The following is a 17,040-nucleotide window of genomic DNA, read 5'->3' as shown; positions in this document are numbered from 1 at the left end:
TTTCCGCCGTCGAACCGCCAGCACGTCGTCTCCGATGCAATTCAGGGAGGTGTGAGAGAAGTTGTTGATGAATATGGAAGTAGCCATTTACTAAGCATTGTCGAAAACTTTCGGTTGTGCCGCTACTTGTAGAGACGCGTACTGATCTTGCTCAACTAGGCTCACTGTCAAAACTAGTCGGGCTGCAACTAGACAACGCGCCCATGTTTTTACTTGGAGTTGAGAAAATGAATGAATTCAACGTCGATAGTACTTACTACAAAGGCAGGGTTATATGTGTGTTTCTGCCGCTGCCTCGCGCCTCAACCTGCTGTTTAACCTTCAGTGTGCTTCCAAGTTGAATTGTGTACCGAAGCTTGCTAACTCAATGAGAGAGCCGAGACAGAATAACATAAAAGTGAGGCGCAGCACTGCTTGGCGCAGTGCACACCGTTGTTTTGCGAACCAACACCAGCGTTCCGCCATACCACCAGACTTGCCACAGCCCATGTGGTTAGTCATTTTTTACTCTTGGCAGCGCTAGTTGCACAGACAACCGCAGACTACCACTTGCCCGCAGGAATCAGCCTGTGCTGAATGGGGTACACATCAGCTGCATTTCCCATAACTGTTGGGGACCAGGCCCAGTTCAGAGAATGGAAGCAAGCCTCACTTATAGTGTCGGATGTGCTTCTCTGAAATTTTTGTTTGCTTAGAGCAGTAGCAATGATGACATAGTTGAATACACTGGTTCTTAGTTCGTATTGCTAGAGAGGTCACCGCGCCCGCGGCAACATGGCGTCATGAGTCCCCTGCTTCCCATAGACATGATGGGTGCTAATGCTGGCAAACTCTGCCTAATGCATATTCCGGCGAGTCCTTGGCACGTCTTTGATATTTATTTTTTGTTTTTATATTAGGAGACCTTTCATTAAAGGCGCGAACTCTTCACGGCCGCAGCCTGCATGCATTGGAGGTACTACCCTTGGAGCGCTCACGGTATATAATTCCCTTATTTATTTATTTCGATCTCCACGGCAGTTGTGTGCGTTTCCATGAGACCCGCAGGACAACAGCTAGCTAGGACGGCGGGCCCCTAGGCCAACCCACGAGGGAACCGGCCGCCCTTGCCTTGCCCCTCCCCCTCACGGGAGGTTAAAAAGGGGTGTCCCGGAGGTTCTCTGGGGCGCGGAGAATGTATCAAAGGTGAAGATGAAGCGGTCTCTCCACTCGGTCGACGTAGCCGCGGCCTCAGCTGCAACTCCGCCCCCGCCCCAGCCAGCAGTACTGCCGTTCCCAGGGAGTTTGGTGTCCATTAGCCCGGGTTCTCTGGGCCCCCTACGAAACCAGTTGTACCCTCTAAGGGCCGCAGGGAGATGCGAGGGAGAAACACGGAGCGGCTTGGTGTCGCCGCTCACCGTGGGGGCCCCTCGGACACACAGCTATGCAAAACCACACAAACATTCACGGGACAAAGGGCCCCCTCTGGGCGTCGAAGTTATATCTGTCGATGATGATGATGACGAGATGCCTCCAGCCCCTGCTTCCGCCTCAATGACACGGTGCGTTCCTGGGGCATGTCAGGACCTCAATGGCAGCAGCACCATCAGCAGCGGCGCCAGCAGCAGCAACAAAGCTAGCAGAAACGTTCGCAACAGCAGCGCATATAGCAGCATAGTAAGTAGCGGGATCAGGAACAGCAGCGGAAGCAAGAGCGGCAAGATAGAAGGCAGCGCCAGCAGCACCTTGAGCAGCAGCTTGGGCAGCAGCGACAGCAGCAGCCGGGACCAAGTGGCAGCAACGAGCACGGCAAACTGTTCCTCAGGGGCCAGGGTTGTGGAAGTTCCCCGAGGCGAGGCCTCAGCTCAAGAAGGAGGCCCGCCCTCTACAGATCTTTCCAATGGCGCCTTTACCCCAAAGGCCTTCATTGGGTCGCACAGCAAGAGCCTGTGGATCCAAGGGCGGCAGCGGCCAGAGCACGTTGACAAGCACATTTCGGACTTGCGCACTAAAGTCGCAGTGGGGAAGGTCTCGCTGCGAGGTACAGTGTTTCCGTCCACTGCAGCAGCAGCAGCGTTCATGACGGCTGTTTCCCAGACAGCCAGGGTCACCTCTTTCACCATCAGTGCCCCGGAGATGCCTCAGGAGCAGTTTGCTGCCGTTTGCGAAGGGCTCGGCAACTGCGTCTACCTGAACCACGTTGACTGCAATGCAATAGGCAACAAGCCCCTAAGCCCTGCTGCGCTGCAACTGCTGCTGCAGCAGCTACAGCTGCTACCCGACTTGCGAGAGGTCAACCTTTCGGGTAACGAGTTCGCCTCTCCAGGGGCCCCGGCATCCCCAGAGAGCCCGTCATCATGGGGGCCGTGGGGCCCCCTCCTAGACGGAGCTGAGCTCCTCAAGGGCCTTCTGCGGAGTGGGGTGCTCTGCTTGCTGGCGAGAGAATGCGGTCTTCGCCAGCTGCGTCAGTTTCTGTTGTGGGTGCTCAACCGCTGCCACTGCCTGCGCCTGAGGCAGCTGGACTTGGGAGCGTCTTCCAAGCTGCTCACAACGTTGGTTCCCGGCGAGACCTTCGACGAAGAGGTGAACAACCACGGAGGAGACTCCACTTGGGGGCCCCCTAGAAGCCTCTGGGGGCTTTGCTGCTTCTGTCATTGACTTTAAGATTCGGGCTGACTTTAGGCTGCTCTTTTTCTTGTTCTGTTCTGTCTCAAGAGGTCTTGAGCGGCGTCGCTGCTGCTATGCTGTTGCTGCAGCTGCTCCGCCGCGTGTCTCGGCTCTCCAAGTCTACTTGGCGTATGGGCAAAGTCATCGGCGATTACGCGCCTCCATTTCAAGGTGCGCTGTCGGACTCTGCCACTGCTGCAGCAAGCACCATGCAACTCAGGGGCGGCAAAAACAGCAGCAGCAGGCACCAGCCACGCGACGCACACATCCGTCAGCAGCTTGACACGAATTGCCTTGTTTTCACGTTGCCTTCCGAGTCCGCACTCAATAGTGGAGGATTTATGGGTTTTGCCTTGCGAACGAGGTTGTATAGGCCTAGGAAAGCAGGCAGGAAAACGCGCAGTTTCCGTGCTGTAGCAGTTTTTCGAGGTGACTGCGGTTGCTACTGCTGGTGCTGTTCTTCCTGCGCCGCTGCTGCAGCTGTGAATCTTTGGAAGCCGCACATGGCACATACTTTTTGGCTTTACTGCCTGTTGGATGCGATGGTCTCTAGCAGTGCAACAGCAACAGATGAGGCCGCCAGAGAGGGCGTCTCGAAAACTGCAGAGGTTTCACTACCGCCTGCATCGTTGGGAGCCAACGTAGGTGCCTCTGGCCGCCTGCCCCGTAAGCTTCTGACTCGCTTTTGAAACTTACTCATAGCTAGTGAACTGCACTGAGACTAATGCCTCGAAAGAGCCGCTTGCGCTCTGTGTTTTGTTTGCTGTCCTCCTTTGTAACACAAGCTAGCAACACTGGTTGGTTGTAGCAGCTGCTGCAGCTGCTGTTGCGGACGTCTATGATGTTTGCTTTTGGGCAGTCATTCGCGTGTGGGGAATCCCGACAGACCAAGCCGTTTCAACTCCGTCACACGCTGCATACTTTAGGTAAGTAGCAACGTCGCTTATTGCTGGTGCTGCTGCAGCTGTCCCGTTTGCTGGATGGTGAAGAACAAGTGGTGCTAAATGAAGAAGCGTGAAGTGAAAGCCTACGTGGGTTTTCACAGATGACGCCAAGTAGTACTTTCTGTCGTGACTTCATTACCAGCGGCATGCGGTTAGACCTTCAGACAGCAAACTTTACGCAAGGTGGCTGCTGCGAAATCGCCACAGCAACCGTTACTCATGTCTGTGCCATAAAAGTGAAGAAGACACATTTAAATGCTCATGCCTTGCACGCAGATATGGGTACCTTGTGGCCAGACTGGGGGACCGCTGCTTGGTGCGCTGGGTGCCTCTCGGATCCTTCCTTGCTGCAGTAGAGGAGGACTTGATAGCTTGTGAAAATGCGGCTTCACGCAAGTGCCTTCAGCAGCAGCAGCAGCAGCAGGGCGTCTCTGGGGAGCCACCCAATGCTGTGCAGCCGAGGGCCGCGGAAACGGAGCACACTTGTGGAACTCCGCACAGGGGAGGAACACCGCTGCAGGCTTCAAGTTCCACCAGCGCAACGCCCAAACAGGGCCAGCAGCAGCAGCAGAGGGGCTCTGTGGGCGGACGCATGTCTGCCCGTTTGGCCGGCGTGTCAGCGGGAGGTGGGATCCACGCGGAGTCCCTGACGGGAACATTTGGGGCTTACGATGCATGCATAGAGGCCACGCGAGTGGAGCCAGCAGTGTTCGCCTTTGCTGTTTGGCGGCAGCAGCTGGATTGCCACAGTAAGTGCTGTAGGCCTGGACAATGGGTGGAGGTGATTTCTTCGAAGAAGGAAGACAAACGATTCTTGTACTCAGCAATAGGAATCGTTCAGCAGGTCAGGCAGCATGCAGCGCTTTTCTGTTTGTGCTGAGGGCTTGCAGCTGTAGTGCATTCCCTCTGGTGTGCTGATGGAGATGGATTGAAGCTACTCTAGGTGCCCACCCTTTTGACTGAAGGGCATTAATAGACGCATTGCACGCCATGCGCCCCATTTGCGCTTTATGCACTTTATATCTGTGTTTGTCTACTTGCAGACGCTGCCAAGCACAGACGGCAGCGTCCTCATGTACCGTGTGGAGTACTTTGGGCTGCCCCCACGTTCCTTCACCCGGCTGACCCTGGGCGTCTCGCCGACCCCCGCCGATGTCGCTGCGGTACTGCGCAGCACCGTGCGGGTGGCGGTGGTGCCGGCAGAGAGGGTGCGGCCCCTTGCGTTCCTTGCTCCCAACGCGCTGTGGACCCTGGACTCCCTGCGAGAGAGATGGGGAGCTTCCAACTGCGTAGGCTTACCGGAAGCCTACGGAGTTGACCTCAAGTGCCCAGCTTACGGTGAGACCGTGCAGCACAACAAACTCCCGCTGGAGCATCGGCAGCAGGGACAGCAGCAAAAGACTGAGAGTGTGGTCCTTTTTTCTGGTCATGAAAAATGTAAATGGTGTCCAGATGCGGTTTGCTGTCTTTGCTGCTTTACTCTTAGGTGCGCGAGTCGTGTATGCTGTTCCCGTTGCAAGCCGAGATGCTGACAATTGTGTTAGCAGCGCGAGCAGCAGCAGCAGCAGCAACTACGCTAGTAGCAGCGGCAGCGTGAACTCTTGTACGCCGGACACTGTGTCGGATGCAGCTGCAGCAGCAGGCGCTCGGTGGCATATCCAGCTGAACTGCCAGCACCTCGAGTTCGCTGCTAAACAGTTGCTGCATCCTCGCCAGCTGTTTTATCGTTTTGGCTTAGAAGGCGACGTATCTGTAGGGGGCACCGCCGACCAATTCGGACCACTTGGGGTCACAGAAGTACCGCCTCCCCTTTCTCCCCGAGTCCCAGCCAGAACTAGCGGGGCCCCCTCTTCGCCTGTAGCGGCGGACAGGGCGGAGAACGGCAGCGCCACCGTGTGTTGGGGAGGGGCTACCTCCCCCGAGGCTGCGAGCCGAGGGGCAGGTGCATCTAACGAGTCATGTGATCGTACGGCTTCGTTGCGTACATCATTAACACCAGGGGGATCCACCACCCCCGCTGGCTTGGCCTCACCGCGGGCTCGCAAGCGGCTGCTGAATGCTTTTGCAGAGCCGGGGCAATCAGGATCCCAGCAGCAGCAGCCTGAGGGACAAGGAATGAACCAAGCCCCAAGAAAAAAACAGCAGAAGCCCACTATTACCGCACAGAAAGCTCCGGGGGTCGCCCAGTGTGGGTCAGGTGCGGATCTGCAACTCAAGCCTGCTGCGAAGCGGACACCTCAGGATTCGTCCGTAGTGGTGGAGTTATCAGACGAGGATGCTCCTGTGCAGAAGGAGCAGCTGCAGCACGTCCAGAAGCCAAGTGAACAAACACCCGAGGAGACGAGGGAGTTTGAAAAGACGACAGCAAGCCGACTGGAACTTGCTTGCACATCCCCACTTCTCGATACACCTGAAAAGAATCTGGTAGATGATGGCAATATAGACACTGCAATGTGGCAGACAGTGCGCACCTGCGTCCGCTGCCGCATGCCAATGCCACCGAGTCAGGCACCCGCAACTGCTGCAGCAGCAGCAGGCGGGGCTGCTGCAAGCGGGGAGTCGGCACCTGCTGCTGCATGTGGGCCTCCAGCTGAGGGAGCAGCCTCTGCTGTAGCTGAAGGCCCTCCTGGAAGAGGACAAAGGGCTCCACCTTGGGTGGAGGGGGTTCCCTCGGCAGCAGGTTTACGCAGGCGGTTTCGAGCCTACGTGAGGCGGATCAAGGCGGAAACGCGTTTGAGGGAGATGAAGAGACTTAATAGACTTCTTGAGGATCTCCAGCTCCCTCTTACAGCAATTCAAGGCGCAGAAGGTAGTTGCACAGACCAGGACAGCAACAGTAGCGGCAGCGTGAGCAGCAGTGGCGCTCCGGCGAATGGCAGCAGCAGCAGCATCAGCCGGCACCAGAAGAGAGGAGGAAAACTAGGGAGCGATCGAGACCAAGAAGCCTTTGAACGATGCGTGCAAGTCGTTGGGGGTGTAGCCTCTCCAGCAGTCTCCGCGGGGAGGCCGCAGAGCAACTCGTGCAGTATTGGCAGCAGCAACGGCAGCAGTATCAGCAGCAACGGTTCAGAGCATGAGCTGCCTTCAGACGCTGCATGCACGTATGCTTCTTGTGCTGTCTCAAGAAGTGAATGGATCGATCCAGGAAATGATCAGTGGTCTGCCACCGCAAGCGACTGCTGCTGTACGTGCAACGAGTGCTCTTGCTGTTGCCAGCGAATTCGCTTCACCAGCGCCGAATATCACTCGCCTCAAGGTCCCCCTGAGTGTGACAACGGCCCGCCTGCCGATGCTGCGGCTCCCTATACTGCTCCAGCTTCCCCGGAGCAGCAGCAAGAGCTGAGTCCAGAGGAGTGGGAGGTGGTCACGCGAGCTATGGGCATTCTGCTGCGACGGGGCGTCATAGGGGTGGTGGCCCATGAAAGAACTTCATCGGCGCTGCGGGTGCGGCTGCTGCCATTGCCGCGCTTACCTATTGAAAAGCCTGCTACCGGGCCCACGGTTGCTGGGGTCCCCTTCGTTACAACTGCTGGGCTGCCTGCTGATTCTCTAGATGAAGAGGAGGAACTGCAGGAGCTGCGACGAGTGCTAGAGCAGCGTCGAGAGCCCCCCTATTGGGGCATTGACAAAGTTAGGTCAGATGGAACTCGTGGCGGTGATGTCTTGGCCCGCGAGGGTAAGTCCCTGCTGGGCGAGGCGGAAGAAGACATACTGTGCCATAGATGTCTGGAAGAAGGGTGGGTGTCGGAGTTGTCACTGCCGCGGTTATTAGACAGGTATCGCTCGGCATGCACGGACACGACATGCAACGCCCCGTCCTGCGGGAGCGCCAGCGGCCGTTGCGGCTGCCGTAGCGCGGCGAGAAAGCGGAGGCCCACTGCATCCAAGCCTCAGGTGTTTGGCTGGAGCCGCAACAGAACCTTCCACGGTATTGCTGCGTCGGCTGAAGCGTGCAATATAAGCCAGCAGGACGCTGAGCTAACATACAGCGAGTATGCGTGCATGCAGCTCGAGAGCCTGCACTAAGCCCAGTGACAGACCCTCTGAAAACGCGCATCTCGGGGCTAGGTACAGCGGCCGTGTGTCTTGTTTCTTTATTCGGGTCTGTCACTGCGGTGGCCTTGCTGACTTGAGGGGCGGGGTGCGTGGCTTTGATCTGTATCCTTAGTGCTCTTTTTTTCTTGGGCGTTCTTTCCTCGGCCCGGCTTTGTCTGAGGCCAGGGAGATGTTGAATTGAGGTAACCAAAGTATGTGGCAACTGCCACGTAGCGGTATTATTGTAAAGCCTTGAGGGAAAGAAATACAGCAAAGCCTATTTGATGTACGAGGGGTTCAGCCACTCGGAACTCTCATACTGAGTCTGTGAATGTTGTGCTGGCGGCGTAGAGGCGTTGACTTGAAAGTGTCCCGAGTCAACCGCTTTAGAAGGAATCCGTCCACTGCTGAATACCGCTAAGATTGAATTGATGTTGATCTGCTTTGATCCCTAGGGCTTTCTACTTGCAGTACAGAGCTGAGGCAAAACTGCTGAATTGGGTGTGTCTCTTCTGTATTCGAGCAAAGGCCCACTCACACAAGGTACGCCTGCGGAACGGCCAATCTTTTTTTCTGGTAACAGCCAGTAGCTTCCCGTGAGAAAGATCAAATGGTAACAATGTAGACACGTGTGCAAGCAAAATATACGATAGATGTTAGAATTTGAAGAGGGCTACATGAACGAGATGCCACCATAAAAGCGCTTGCTGTATGGGCTTACTCGTGATAGCGAATTCCGCATACCAGGGAATATGCTTTTCACCTTTTATCCTCACCCTGGGACTGCTTGAAACGTCTACTTATTGGCTGAGCTTTAATGCAGTTGGCTAATCAATGGGTAAAGACGATAAAACACGAAACAGCATGTGGCTGAAGTGGTAATTAGTGATAACGTTGCGGCGCAACGAACCCACACTGTTTCCTTATTTGATGTAGCGGAGCCGCACTGCTTTTTAATTGGGGGAGAGCGTCGGCGAATGAGTTGCCGCTTGTGACGTCTTTTGCTCTTCGTTGCTTTCGGCTTACCTCCAAGTCTCCGTGAATTCACAGAATAGTATCCGCCGATATTTCGCGCTCGATTGCCTGACGGGAGAAAATTGTTGTGGAAAGCAATACACAGGAGTTGCTTCTAGTGATTTTTCCTGGCTGCTCGGGAAAAAATACCTCGAGGAAAGAGCATATAAAACGGACTGAAGAAAATCAAGAGTTTCATTGTCGAGCAGGTTGGTGGTCAGTACTGTAACGTTTCTTCATGCTTTACTAACCGCCACGATCATATGAATATGCCTAAAATGGGAATCAGGTTGATATGTTGATACATTTCTGAAAACGCGACAGCTGCTTTCGGGATGAAAGTTGTGTGGCATCAGTAGAAGTGAAAACGCGACGTTCTATGTGTTCTTCGGCAGAAGGGCTCTACGCAGTGGCAAGCCCCAAGCCGTGATGCGTAGCTCCAAGGGAGGTCCTACGTCTAGTCTTCCCTACGGCAGGGCTGCTGCACTGTAGGGGAATGCCATGGCTAGCAGTGTGGTCAATTTTCATGCAGAATTCCAAGCCGCCTTTAACTGTTGAAAAAAAGAATTGAACCCCCCATCATATTCCATAATTGAGGTGCAATTTATTACTCTGCAGTGCTGAAGAGTTTAAAGTTTGTCCCCTAGGCCAGTTTTGAGTCGCTCCTTAATTTTCCTGACACTCAAGTTCGTATTTGGTGCTACATGAGCTTTCAGGTGTTACAGTTACGGGCCTTTGCATAATCATCCTGGAACACTACACAAACTGTACTCTTTTGCACTCCCCTTTAGGAAAGCCGCTGTGTAGTGAAGACACACTAGAGTTTGAGCTTTGCATTTCACAGTTCGTGTTCAACGCACAGCTCTTTCTCTTTCGCAGCTCTGGCCGCGTCCATTCCACAATGGAACTTCATTTACAAGTATATAACATTCCATAATACATATCTAGAGGCTTTAACAACTTTATTGTTGTGTAACTTCTAAGAAACAGTAATGACTGACCCGCCACACTGAAACAGCGGTTGCTGCTACCCGCTTGAAACATTCCACCTGTTGATTGAACGGGATCAGCTTTGCAAATTTATTTGGTAATGTAGAAGTACACTTTAATGTGTATATTTAATTCGTTGTGGAGCACAACAAGCCGCTCTCCTGTGTCGTGAGTTCACAAAGGAACTCGCGGCGACAGCCCGAAACTGCGACAGATGAATAGCTTCAGCGGTTCTAATAGGGACCTCTGCAAGGCAAAATAAATGAGATTAATACTTATACATTTTATTGTACTTGTCAAATTCCGTACGACGAACATTGCTGTGGGGCTCCCCGCCTCCCGCAACAGCTCCAGCCGACCCTGTGCAAGTCTGCCGCTGCAACACAACACACATGCGATCTCGCGTGTCCGAGGAAGGTATGCGTATATTGAGCATGCCGAGAACAATAGGCTGCTGACTTCAATTGACTCGAGGAAAGAGCTTTGCTCGGTGGCTTCCCTCCCGTCTACGGCGGGTCTGGGCCCACTGATCAGCAACAGGCTCAGCATTTGGTTCTGCTCGCGCCCAGCTCGTACCACCGATCCTCCCCATATATTGAGCACGATTACTGTCTGCAGCGGCTCTTAGCCGCCGACATTGCTGGCTGCTGCCGCTGTCGTTCCATCGGCAGCTGCAGCAGCCTCAGCTGCGTACCACGCATGCGCCGTGTCAGTCTTCCACGAATACTGTACCCAAACGTAGCGTCTTAGTCTCCAGGTGGCCTTCTGTGCTGATAGTGCTGTCCAATTCCTGGCGATCCGGGGCCACACGGGAGTTTCGTTGCAGAACAGCCACAGCAGGCTGCCCGAGATGTCTTGTCATTTTCTTGCTTTCAGTAGCCACGGACACAAGCTGCTGCACCTTGGTTGCTTGGTTTCATGCTGGTGATATGCAGTACTTCTGAGCAGTATACTGGGCACCGCAGAGAATATGTTGGCGGCTTGTACACAGGGCGCTCGACTCGCGCGTGAACAACCGGCACAGAAGCAGGAAAGGCGCACCATTTACTCCTAAGCGTGGAGCACTGAATCACTGCTCGACTTAAGATGCAAGAGAAAGAGCAAGAGAAGCTTCTTGAGGAGGCCTCAACGGTGGTCCGGGAGCAGGGCTGTTACATGAAGCGCGCTATAGTGAGACTGGCTTCATTACTGGATTTTTTGATATTTCTTACCCATTTGAAGCAGAAGGGTAACTCTGCAAAGAAATTTTAATTGGAAGTTAAGGCATTGAGAAACTTTGCCGTTTTGCAGGACAGCGACAACCTGCGCGACGCCTTAAAACATGCTTCCAACTTCGTCAGTGAACTGCGCACCTCTCTTTTGTCACCAAAGCATTACTACGAGCTGTGTAAGCCTAGAACAGCAGTAGTAAAGTTCAGTCCTGCCACTTGTTCGGCTGCTTGCACATTGTACAATTCTTGCGGCCCTGACCTTCGAGCCCACTTGTGGCAAGTTGTGTGTACGGCCCGAAGCACTAAGCTGGAGCTCTGTGTGTATCAGGTTGACAACTATGTAGTGCATGCATGCATATTATGCCAGTAATTATGTACATTCATGCACAAAACGAAGCCACGCGTGCATACAAGTAGTAATTTGTCATTGCGTCTTAGCCTGTTCTGGTTGAATACACGTAAATCGAGTTTTTTTGCATGTTTAAATTTGTACCAGCATGTGTTCTACTGCATCCTAGCTTTCTGTCCACATCTGTATGCATGGGCTCCGCAGACATGCTAGTGTTTCAAGAACTGCAGCACCTGCTTGCCTTTTTTTCGGACAAGTCCCGCCATGGCCGCCGTCTGGCAGATCTGTATGAGACGGTTCAGCACGCGGGGAATATTGTTCCTCGTTTGTACTTATTAGTGACAGTTGGTGTTGCTTTTATAAAGTCTAAGGAAGCACCAGCAGCAGATATTCTGAGGGATCTTACGGAACTCTGCAAAGGTGTTCAGCATCCTATGCGGGGTCTCTTTCTCCGCTTTTACCTCACCCAACTCTGCAGAAACGTATTGCCAGACAAGGGCTCGGAGTATGAACAGTAAGCTGCAGCTCCGTGTGATAGAAAACACAGATGCGCAGTAAAAGATGCATTCGTGTCTTTGGTTGTTTTGCACATGTACAGTTTTTGCCACGATATCATACTGCAAGATGCTGAACAAATAATTACTGTAGCCGCAACTGCCATGGCTTTTAGGTACACGCAACGCGTGCGTGTTGAACCTGTGTCGAAATGAATTGCAGAGAGGGCGGCTCTGGTGCGGAAGATGCCTTTTTGTTTTTGCTGACGAACTTCAACGAGAGCGCCCGTTTGTGGGTGCGGCTGCAGCAGCAGAGCAGCGTCAGAGACCGTGCAAAAAGAGAAAACGAAAGGCAAGATTTAAGAGTGCTTGTTGGCTCAGCTCTGGTCCGCATGGCCCAACTTGAAGGCATGACGGTCGAGTTCTACAAGACGCAGGCACTACCAGCCATTCTGCAGCAGGTCCGCAGCCTCTGCAGATCACTTGTACTCAAGACATTCTAAAAAGCTGCGATAGATATTCCAACAACTGCGACACCGGTGGAGCTGCTTGGCGATCTGCAGCGTACCGCATTTGTAGCAACTGCGGGAGACCAGTTGCGGCGTGCGCAGCAGCGTTTTGAGCCTCCTGCGCTGTGAAAAAGGGAAACGGTTTGCTGTTCTTCTGTGCTGGCGTGCAGATAATGGCATGCAAGGACACCCTGGCGCAGCAGTACCTGCTCGACTGCGTCGTGCAGGTGTTTTCAGATGAGTGCCATTTGCAGACTTTGGACCAGCTGCTGGCCCAAACTGCGAATGTACAAAAAGGAGGTACGCTTGGGCCGGTGCTACGCAAATCTCTACTGCTGTCCTTTTGCATATCCTACTACCGCTGTGCTGCTGGATACTGCAGCGTATGCCACCACGTGCTGTGCTGCCTCGGCTGCTGCAGTGGCGCTGAAGCCTGTTTTGGTGAACTTGCTCAGAAGACTTACCAGCTTTCTTCAGGCAGATCCAGAGGTGGGTTTTTCCTCGTTAGAGGTTGTCGTTTTATCTTTTCTTTTGCTTCATTATTTATTTTGTTATATTCCTACAGCCTTCCGTAGTGAGCTTGAGGCAGCCTTAATATGCGCATATGCCTCATCTTGCTTCTTTTCCTGGGATTTTGTTCTCACAGGCTCTGCCCCAGGACATATCCGTGTTTGATTTGTTTCGGAACTTCATAGAATCGCAGGTCGACTCTGCCATTCTCACTTACTCAGGTGGCGGTGGCACGCCGTCGGACTCGCCCACGGGAGGCAAGCTGCACTTGGCAAAACAAAAGGATTACGTTGTTGAACTGACAACCTAGACCCTAAACTCTCGAATTTTGAAGTGATGAAGTGGAGATGGGGTTGCGTTTGTCGTTGCAGGCTCAATGGACTTGCCCAGCTTGCTGGCGCTGCAAGTGGCATTCTTGAACTTCTGTCTCACACTTTTCCCCTCCCGCATCGACTACGTGTCTCAAATACTTGACAGCGCTCACCGCCTCCTCGTGGCAACCTCTCAGCGCCCGTCTGCGGCCCCGCTGACAACTGCTGCAGGAATGGCTGGGGGAAGGTCACCCCCAAGCCTGGCGAAGCTGCACAGCCCGGGAGGCGTAACCCTGAGCCCCACAGGACTCGACGGAAGCTATGCAGCCTCTGCGTCCGCTCGAACGGACACTAGCAACAAGCACTTGAAGCCGTTGCCGGAGGCGGGCATGGAGGCGCTGATGGAGCTGCTGGCGGCACCGCTGCGTGTCTTGTCACTGCAAGTTCTGAACATCGAGAGTTATGCTCCCTTAATGGACTTCCTGGATACTTCCACTAGAAATAGTGGTGAGTTGCAGCAGACGCGCCTTGCTTGATGTATGATTTTGAGGAATGTTGTCACGCATAGAGCTTGTCGTAGCTTCCTTTTGTGCGCTGTTTGTTTGCAACTCGCTGATTGCTTCTGTGCTGTTCCGGTGCAGTGGCCAGCACTATGGTTTCTGCGGTGGTGGCTGCCGGCACTCCGCTGTCTTCTGCGGAATCTCTGGGTCGTTTCCTGAGTCTGGTTTCTCCGTTGTTACGGGAAGAGGGTTCAGAAAAAAGACTAGATGACGAAAGCGCAGCGCTGGAGGAGCCAGTAGCGATAGCAACAGAAGCTGCACAGCAGCTGCAACAGCTCGCAATGCTTGTGCATCTCGCCAAGGCAGAAGACACTGATGACCACTTCAGTCTACTTCTTGTCGCAAAAAGCAAATTCTCAGAAGGTGAGATAAAGGCGATATTTCGCAGCTGCTGCCGCTGCAACGTAAGCACAAGAGAAACAGCAGAAACAGCAGCAGCAGCAGCAGCAGTTGCTCCGCTCCTTCGCAGCTATGCTGGTTTGGCCGCACGTATCTTTTTCCCTGACCTCGTCGCTTCGTCCCTCTTTATGCTGCAAATACTTTAACGGATGGCTGATAAGACGCTCTAAGGCGCAGAGTTGAATAACATAGGTGCCAATCCTGACGTTATCTCTGGGCACTCTTTTGAAGTTGAAGATTGAACTACGTGCCTAATCTGATATGAGATTGCAGCAACATATGACCGACCACCTGCAACTCTACAGTGTTAAGCAGTAGATCGCACAAACCGTGCATGCATGTGCATGCACGGTTTGTGCAAAATCGATCTGTTTCTTTTTGTGCAGGGGGTCCCAATTGCCTGCGTGTGTTGTTGCCGCCTTTGGTTATTTCTGCGTGCCGGCTGCTGCCGTCCGTTATCGAGAGGCAGCAGCAGGCAGAACAAAGAATTCAAGATGTCACTCCACCAGCGCATGGAGGAAAGAAGATTTGCCAGTTCATGCATTCGACCTGCCTAGAGCTCGTCCAAATTGATGCGGAGGTACGTATGAATAAGAGGCTTGAGTCTACATTTGGGCTTTTACATCTTGCGAACATTATCCCTATATTATTGTTCCATGTTCATATAAAGCAATGTTTGTACCTTGCTTCTACCTACATTTGACCTACTGCTGGTTCAGTTCGAGGCGCCGGCGAGCAATTCACGCTGGCGACACACTTAAAGAATAGGAGCTTGAATTTGTGGATTAGCAATCATTTAAGGGGCATTCTTGTTTACATGCGAATAAACGCCAAAATCGCTTGCCCCTGCGCCCAACTTGTGGATTCCTGAGCAGATTATTATTGCTCTGCTTTTGCAGTTATACATATGAAACATAATTCCGCGTGTTTACATGCGAATATGTATCCAAGTGCGTGTACACATACGTATATATATCCATATGTATTCATCAGTGGATACGTATACTGCGCATATATACATGCATACATGCTTAAATTGATCAGTCATCAGCTTCTAATCGTTTCTATCCCCTGTGCTATCTCAGATGGCCCTGAGGCTGTGGCTGGTGGCCGCCATGGCTGCGGATAATGCGAACGTAGCTGTGGGCGGCTACGAGGCGATCTGCCACGAGTTCATAAGCCAGGCATTGGTCTGTTTCGAGGAGGAGATAACTGAAAGCAAGAGGCAGTTCGCAGCGCTGAGCGAAGTACGCAGGCAAACCGTAGATTCAGAGCACTAAACCCCTTGCCTGCATCCGTGGGTTGCGTGCCCATGCAGTAACGGATGAAGAGAAAGGGTTTAATTGAGCAGTGCACGGTGTGAGGCAGCGTTTAAGGGCGCAAACTGGAGTGTATAGGCACTTCAAAGAAGCGGATTTCGGCATCTTGTATGCTGTACAGATGGTGGGATGCATGTCGGGCTTCATCCGCGGACTTGATAGAGAAAACTACGACTCGATTGCCTCGAGAGTGACCCAGCACGGAGCGAAGCTCCTCAAGAAGCCGGATCAGTGCAGGGCTGTTTTGTCTTGTTCCCATTTATACTGGAACGCGGTCAGTTTTAATCAATATCAATTGAATTCAAGTAAATTAGCAACCTAATCCATTATTTCGTGCAAGATCTCAGCTTTTTCTGAGGCCGCAGACAACGGCGCCGGGTAAAGGGATGACCAGCAAGGGGTTTAGCGTTGAGGGGTTTTTGTTTGTCGCCTTTCTCAAGACCGTACTCTAACGTATTCCCCTGCTTGAGGAAACCGCAGGAACTATTGACTCAGGGCTAGAAATTCAGGAATTAGGGTTTAGGGTTTAAGGTTATGGTGTTATTCTACCCTGTCGCAGGCGGAGTACCGCGATAGCCGGAGGGTTCTGGAGTGTCTGCAGAAGTGCCTGAAGATAGCAGATGTTTGCGTGCAAGCGAGCACATCACATGTGTCTCTTTTTATTGAAATCCTGGACAAATATGTTTATTACTTCGATCAAAACAACCCTGAAGTAAGCAAGGATACTAATTGTGACTATTATGATTGAACTCAGCAAATCCATATTCCATATTCAGGTTCATCGTCTTCTTCAAACACCAGCTAGAAAGCGGAAACTCATCCAGGCGTAGGAAATAAGGCTTATATGTTTCAGCCTCTCAGTGGTTTATACGCAATGTCGCGGCCTAGTGCAGCAGCAAGTGCGACAGCAGAAGCCTGTATTTTTGTTGCGGTTCATCTTCATTACTGCCTCTCTGTTTCATCATTATACTTGCTATCGTTTCCCTTATTATCGTTGTTCCCTTGGTTGTTGTTTTCATTCTTGCTGCTTTTTTGGTGTCTGCTGCTTCAGGTCACTGTGGACTTCATTCAAAATTTGGTCGCGCTTTGCGCAGAGCACTGCAGGTTCGCGGAGCTGGGTGAGTCAAGGTTTAGGGTTTAGAGCTAAGGCTTAGGGTTTAGAGTTTGGGGCTAAGGTTTAGGGTTTAGGTTTTAGCGGATAGGGTGTAGATAAGTGGGTCTGTAGGACCGAGTAAGCCAACTGGGTGTTCACGTTGTGCACGCGCAGCGGCGTTGTGGCGCTGTCTGTTTTTGCAAGTTAATTCATTATTTCCCGATTTTTGATTTTTAGCGTCATTTCGTTCGTTTTCATCTTTTTGTTTCGCATTCTTTTCAGACAAAGAATGCAGCGTTATGAACAACTTTAGAAACACTCTCCAGCACTTGCGCAGGAAGAAGCAAGCGGATGGTAGCGGCAAGTACCGCGGTGGGTGGCACCACCTGAAACAGAGAAACGCCTCCAGTTGGCAATATATTTATATTTACATTTGTATATTTTCTGGATTTATGTATCTTTGTGTTTGTATGTTTGCATGGGCATTCCTTGAAGCAGGAAAACGTCTTTTGAATGTGCAGTTTCGCATTCATGTATAGCGTGGTTTGTTGCACTTGCTGTGCAGATGTGTAGACAAACACCTAGGATTACTTCAGAATCTGCATGGGAAGTATATAATTGCATGCATGTAGAATTTACGTGTTGCATTAAATGTA

At 52.3% G+C, this 17,040-nt stretch overlaps 2 protein-coding genes across 2 annotated transcripts; both read left to right on the top strand.

Moving 5' to 3' along the window:
• Positions 1-1,191: 1,191 nt before the first annotated feature.
• ETH_00013945 (uncharacterized protein) lies at positions 1,192-7,616 on the top strand (the record flags this gene model as incomplete). The annotated part of the gene is made up of 7 exons (XM_013378093.1): positions 1,192-2,562; positions 2,736-2,817; positions 3,127-3,312; positions 3,506-3,572; positions 3,867-4,434; positions 4,634-4,928; positions 5,077-7,616. 7 exons carry the CDS (start codon positions 1,192-1,194, stop codon positions 7,614-7,616), a joined length of 5,109 nt encoding a protein of 1,702 aa, XP_013233547.1.
• Positions 7,617-10,715: 3,099 nt separating this feature from the next.
• Positions 10,716-16,957, top strand: ETH_00013940 (vacuolar sorting protein 35, putative; the record flags this gene model as incomplete). Its single annotated transcript, XM_013378092.1, has 16 exons — positions 10,716-10,799; positions 10,920-11,016; positions 11,394-11,703; positions 11,907-12,144; positions 12,363-12,492; positions 12,614-12,681; positions 12,839-12,959; positions 13,074-13,520; positions 13,655-13,936; positions 14,359-14,552; positions 15,058-15,219; positions 15,413-15,565; positions 15,851-16,003; positions 16,343-16,409; positions 16,667-16,756; positions 16,950-16,957. The coding sequence occupies 16 exons, from the start codon at positions 10,716-10,718 to the stop codon at positions 16,955-16,957; spliced, it is 2,604 nt and encodes an 867-aa protein (XP_013233546.1).
• Between the last annotated feature and the right edge of the window lie 83 nt (positions 16,958-17,040).

Source organism: Eimeria tenella, genomic scaffold, assembly GCF_000499545.2.
Source record: "Eimeria tenella Houghton genomic scaffold, Eth_scaff73, whole genome shotgun sequence".
NCBI classification, from domain to species: domain Eukaryota; phylum Apicomplexa; class Conoidasida; order Eucoccidiorida; family Eimeriidae; genus Eimeria; species Eimeria tenella.
The sequence above is the reverse complement of the archived record's forward strand: the minus strand, read 5'-3'. Positions and strand labels throughout refer to the sequence as shown.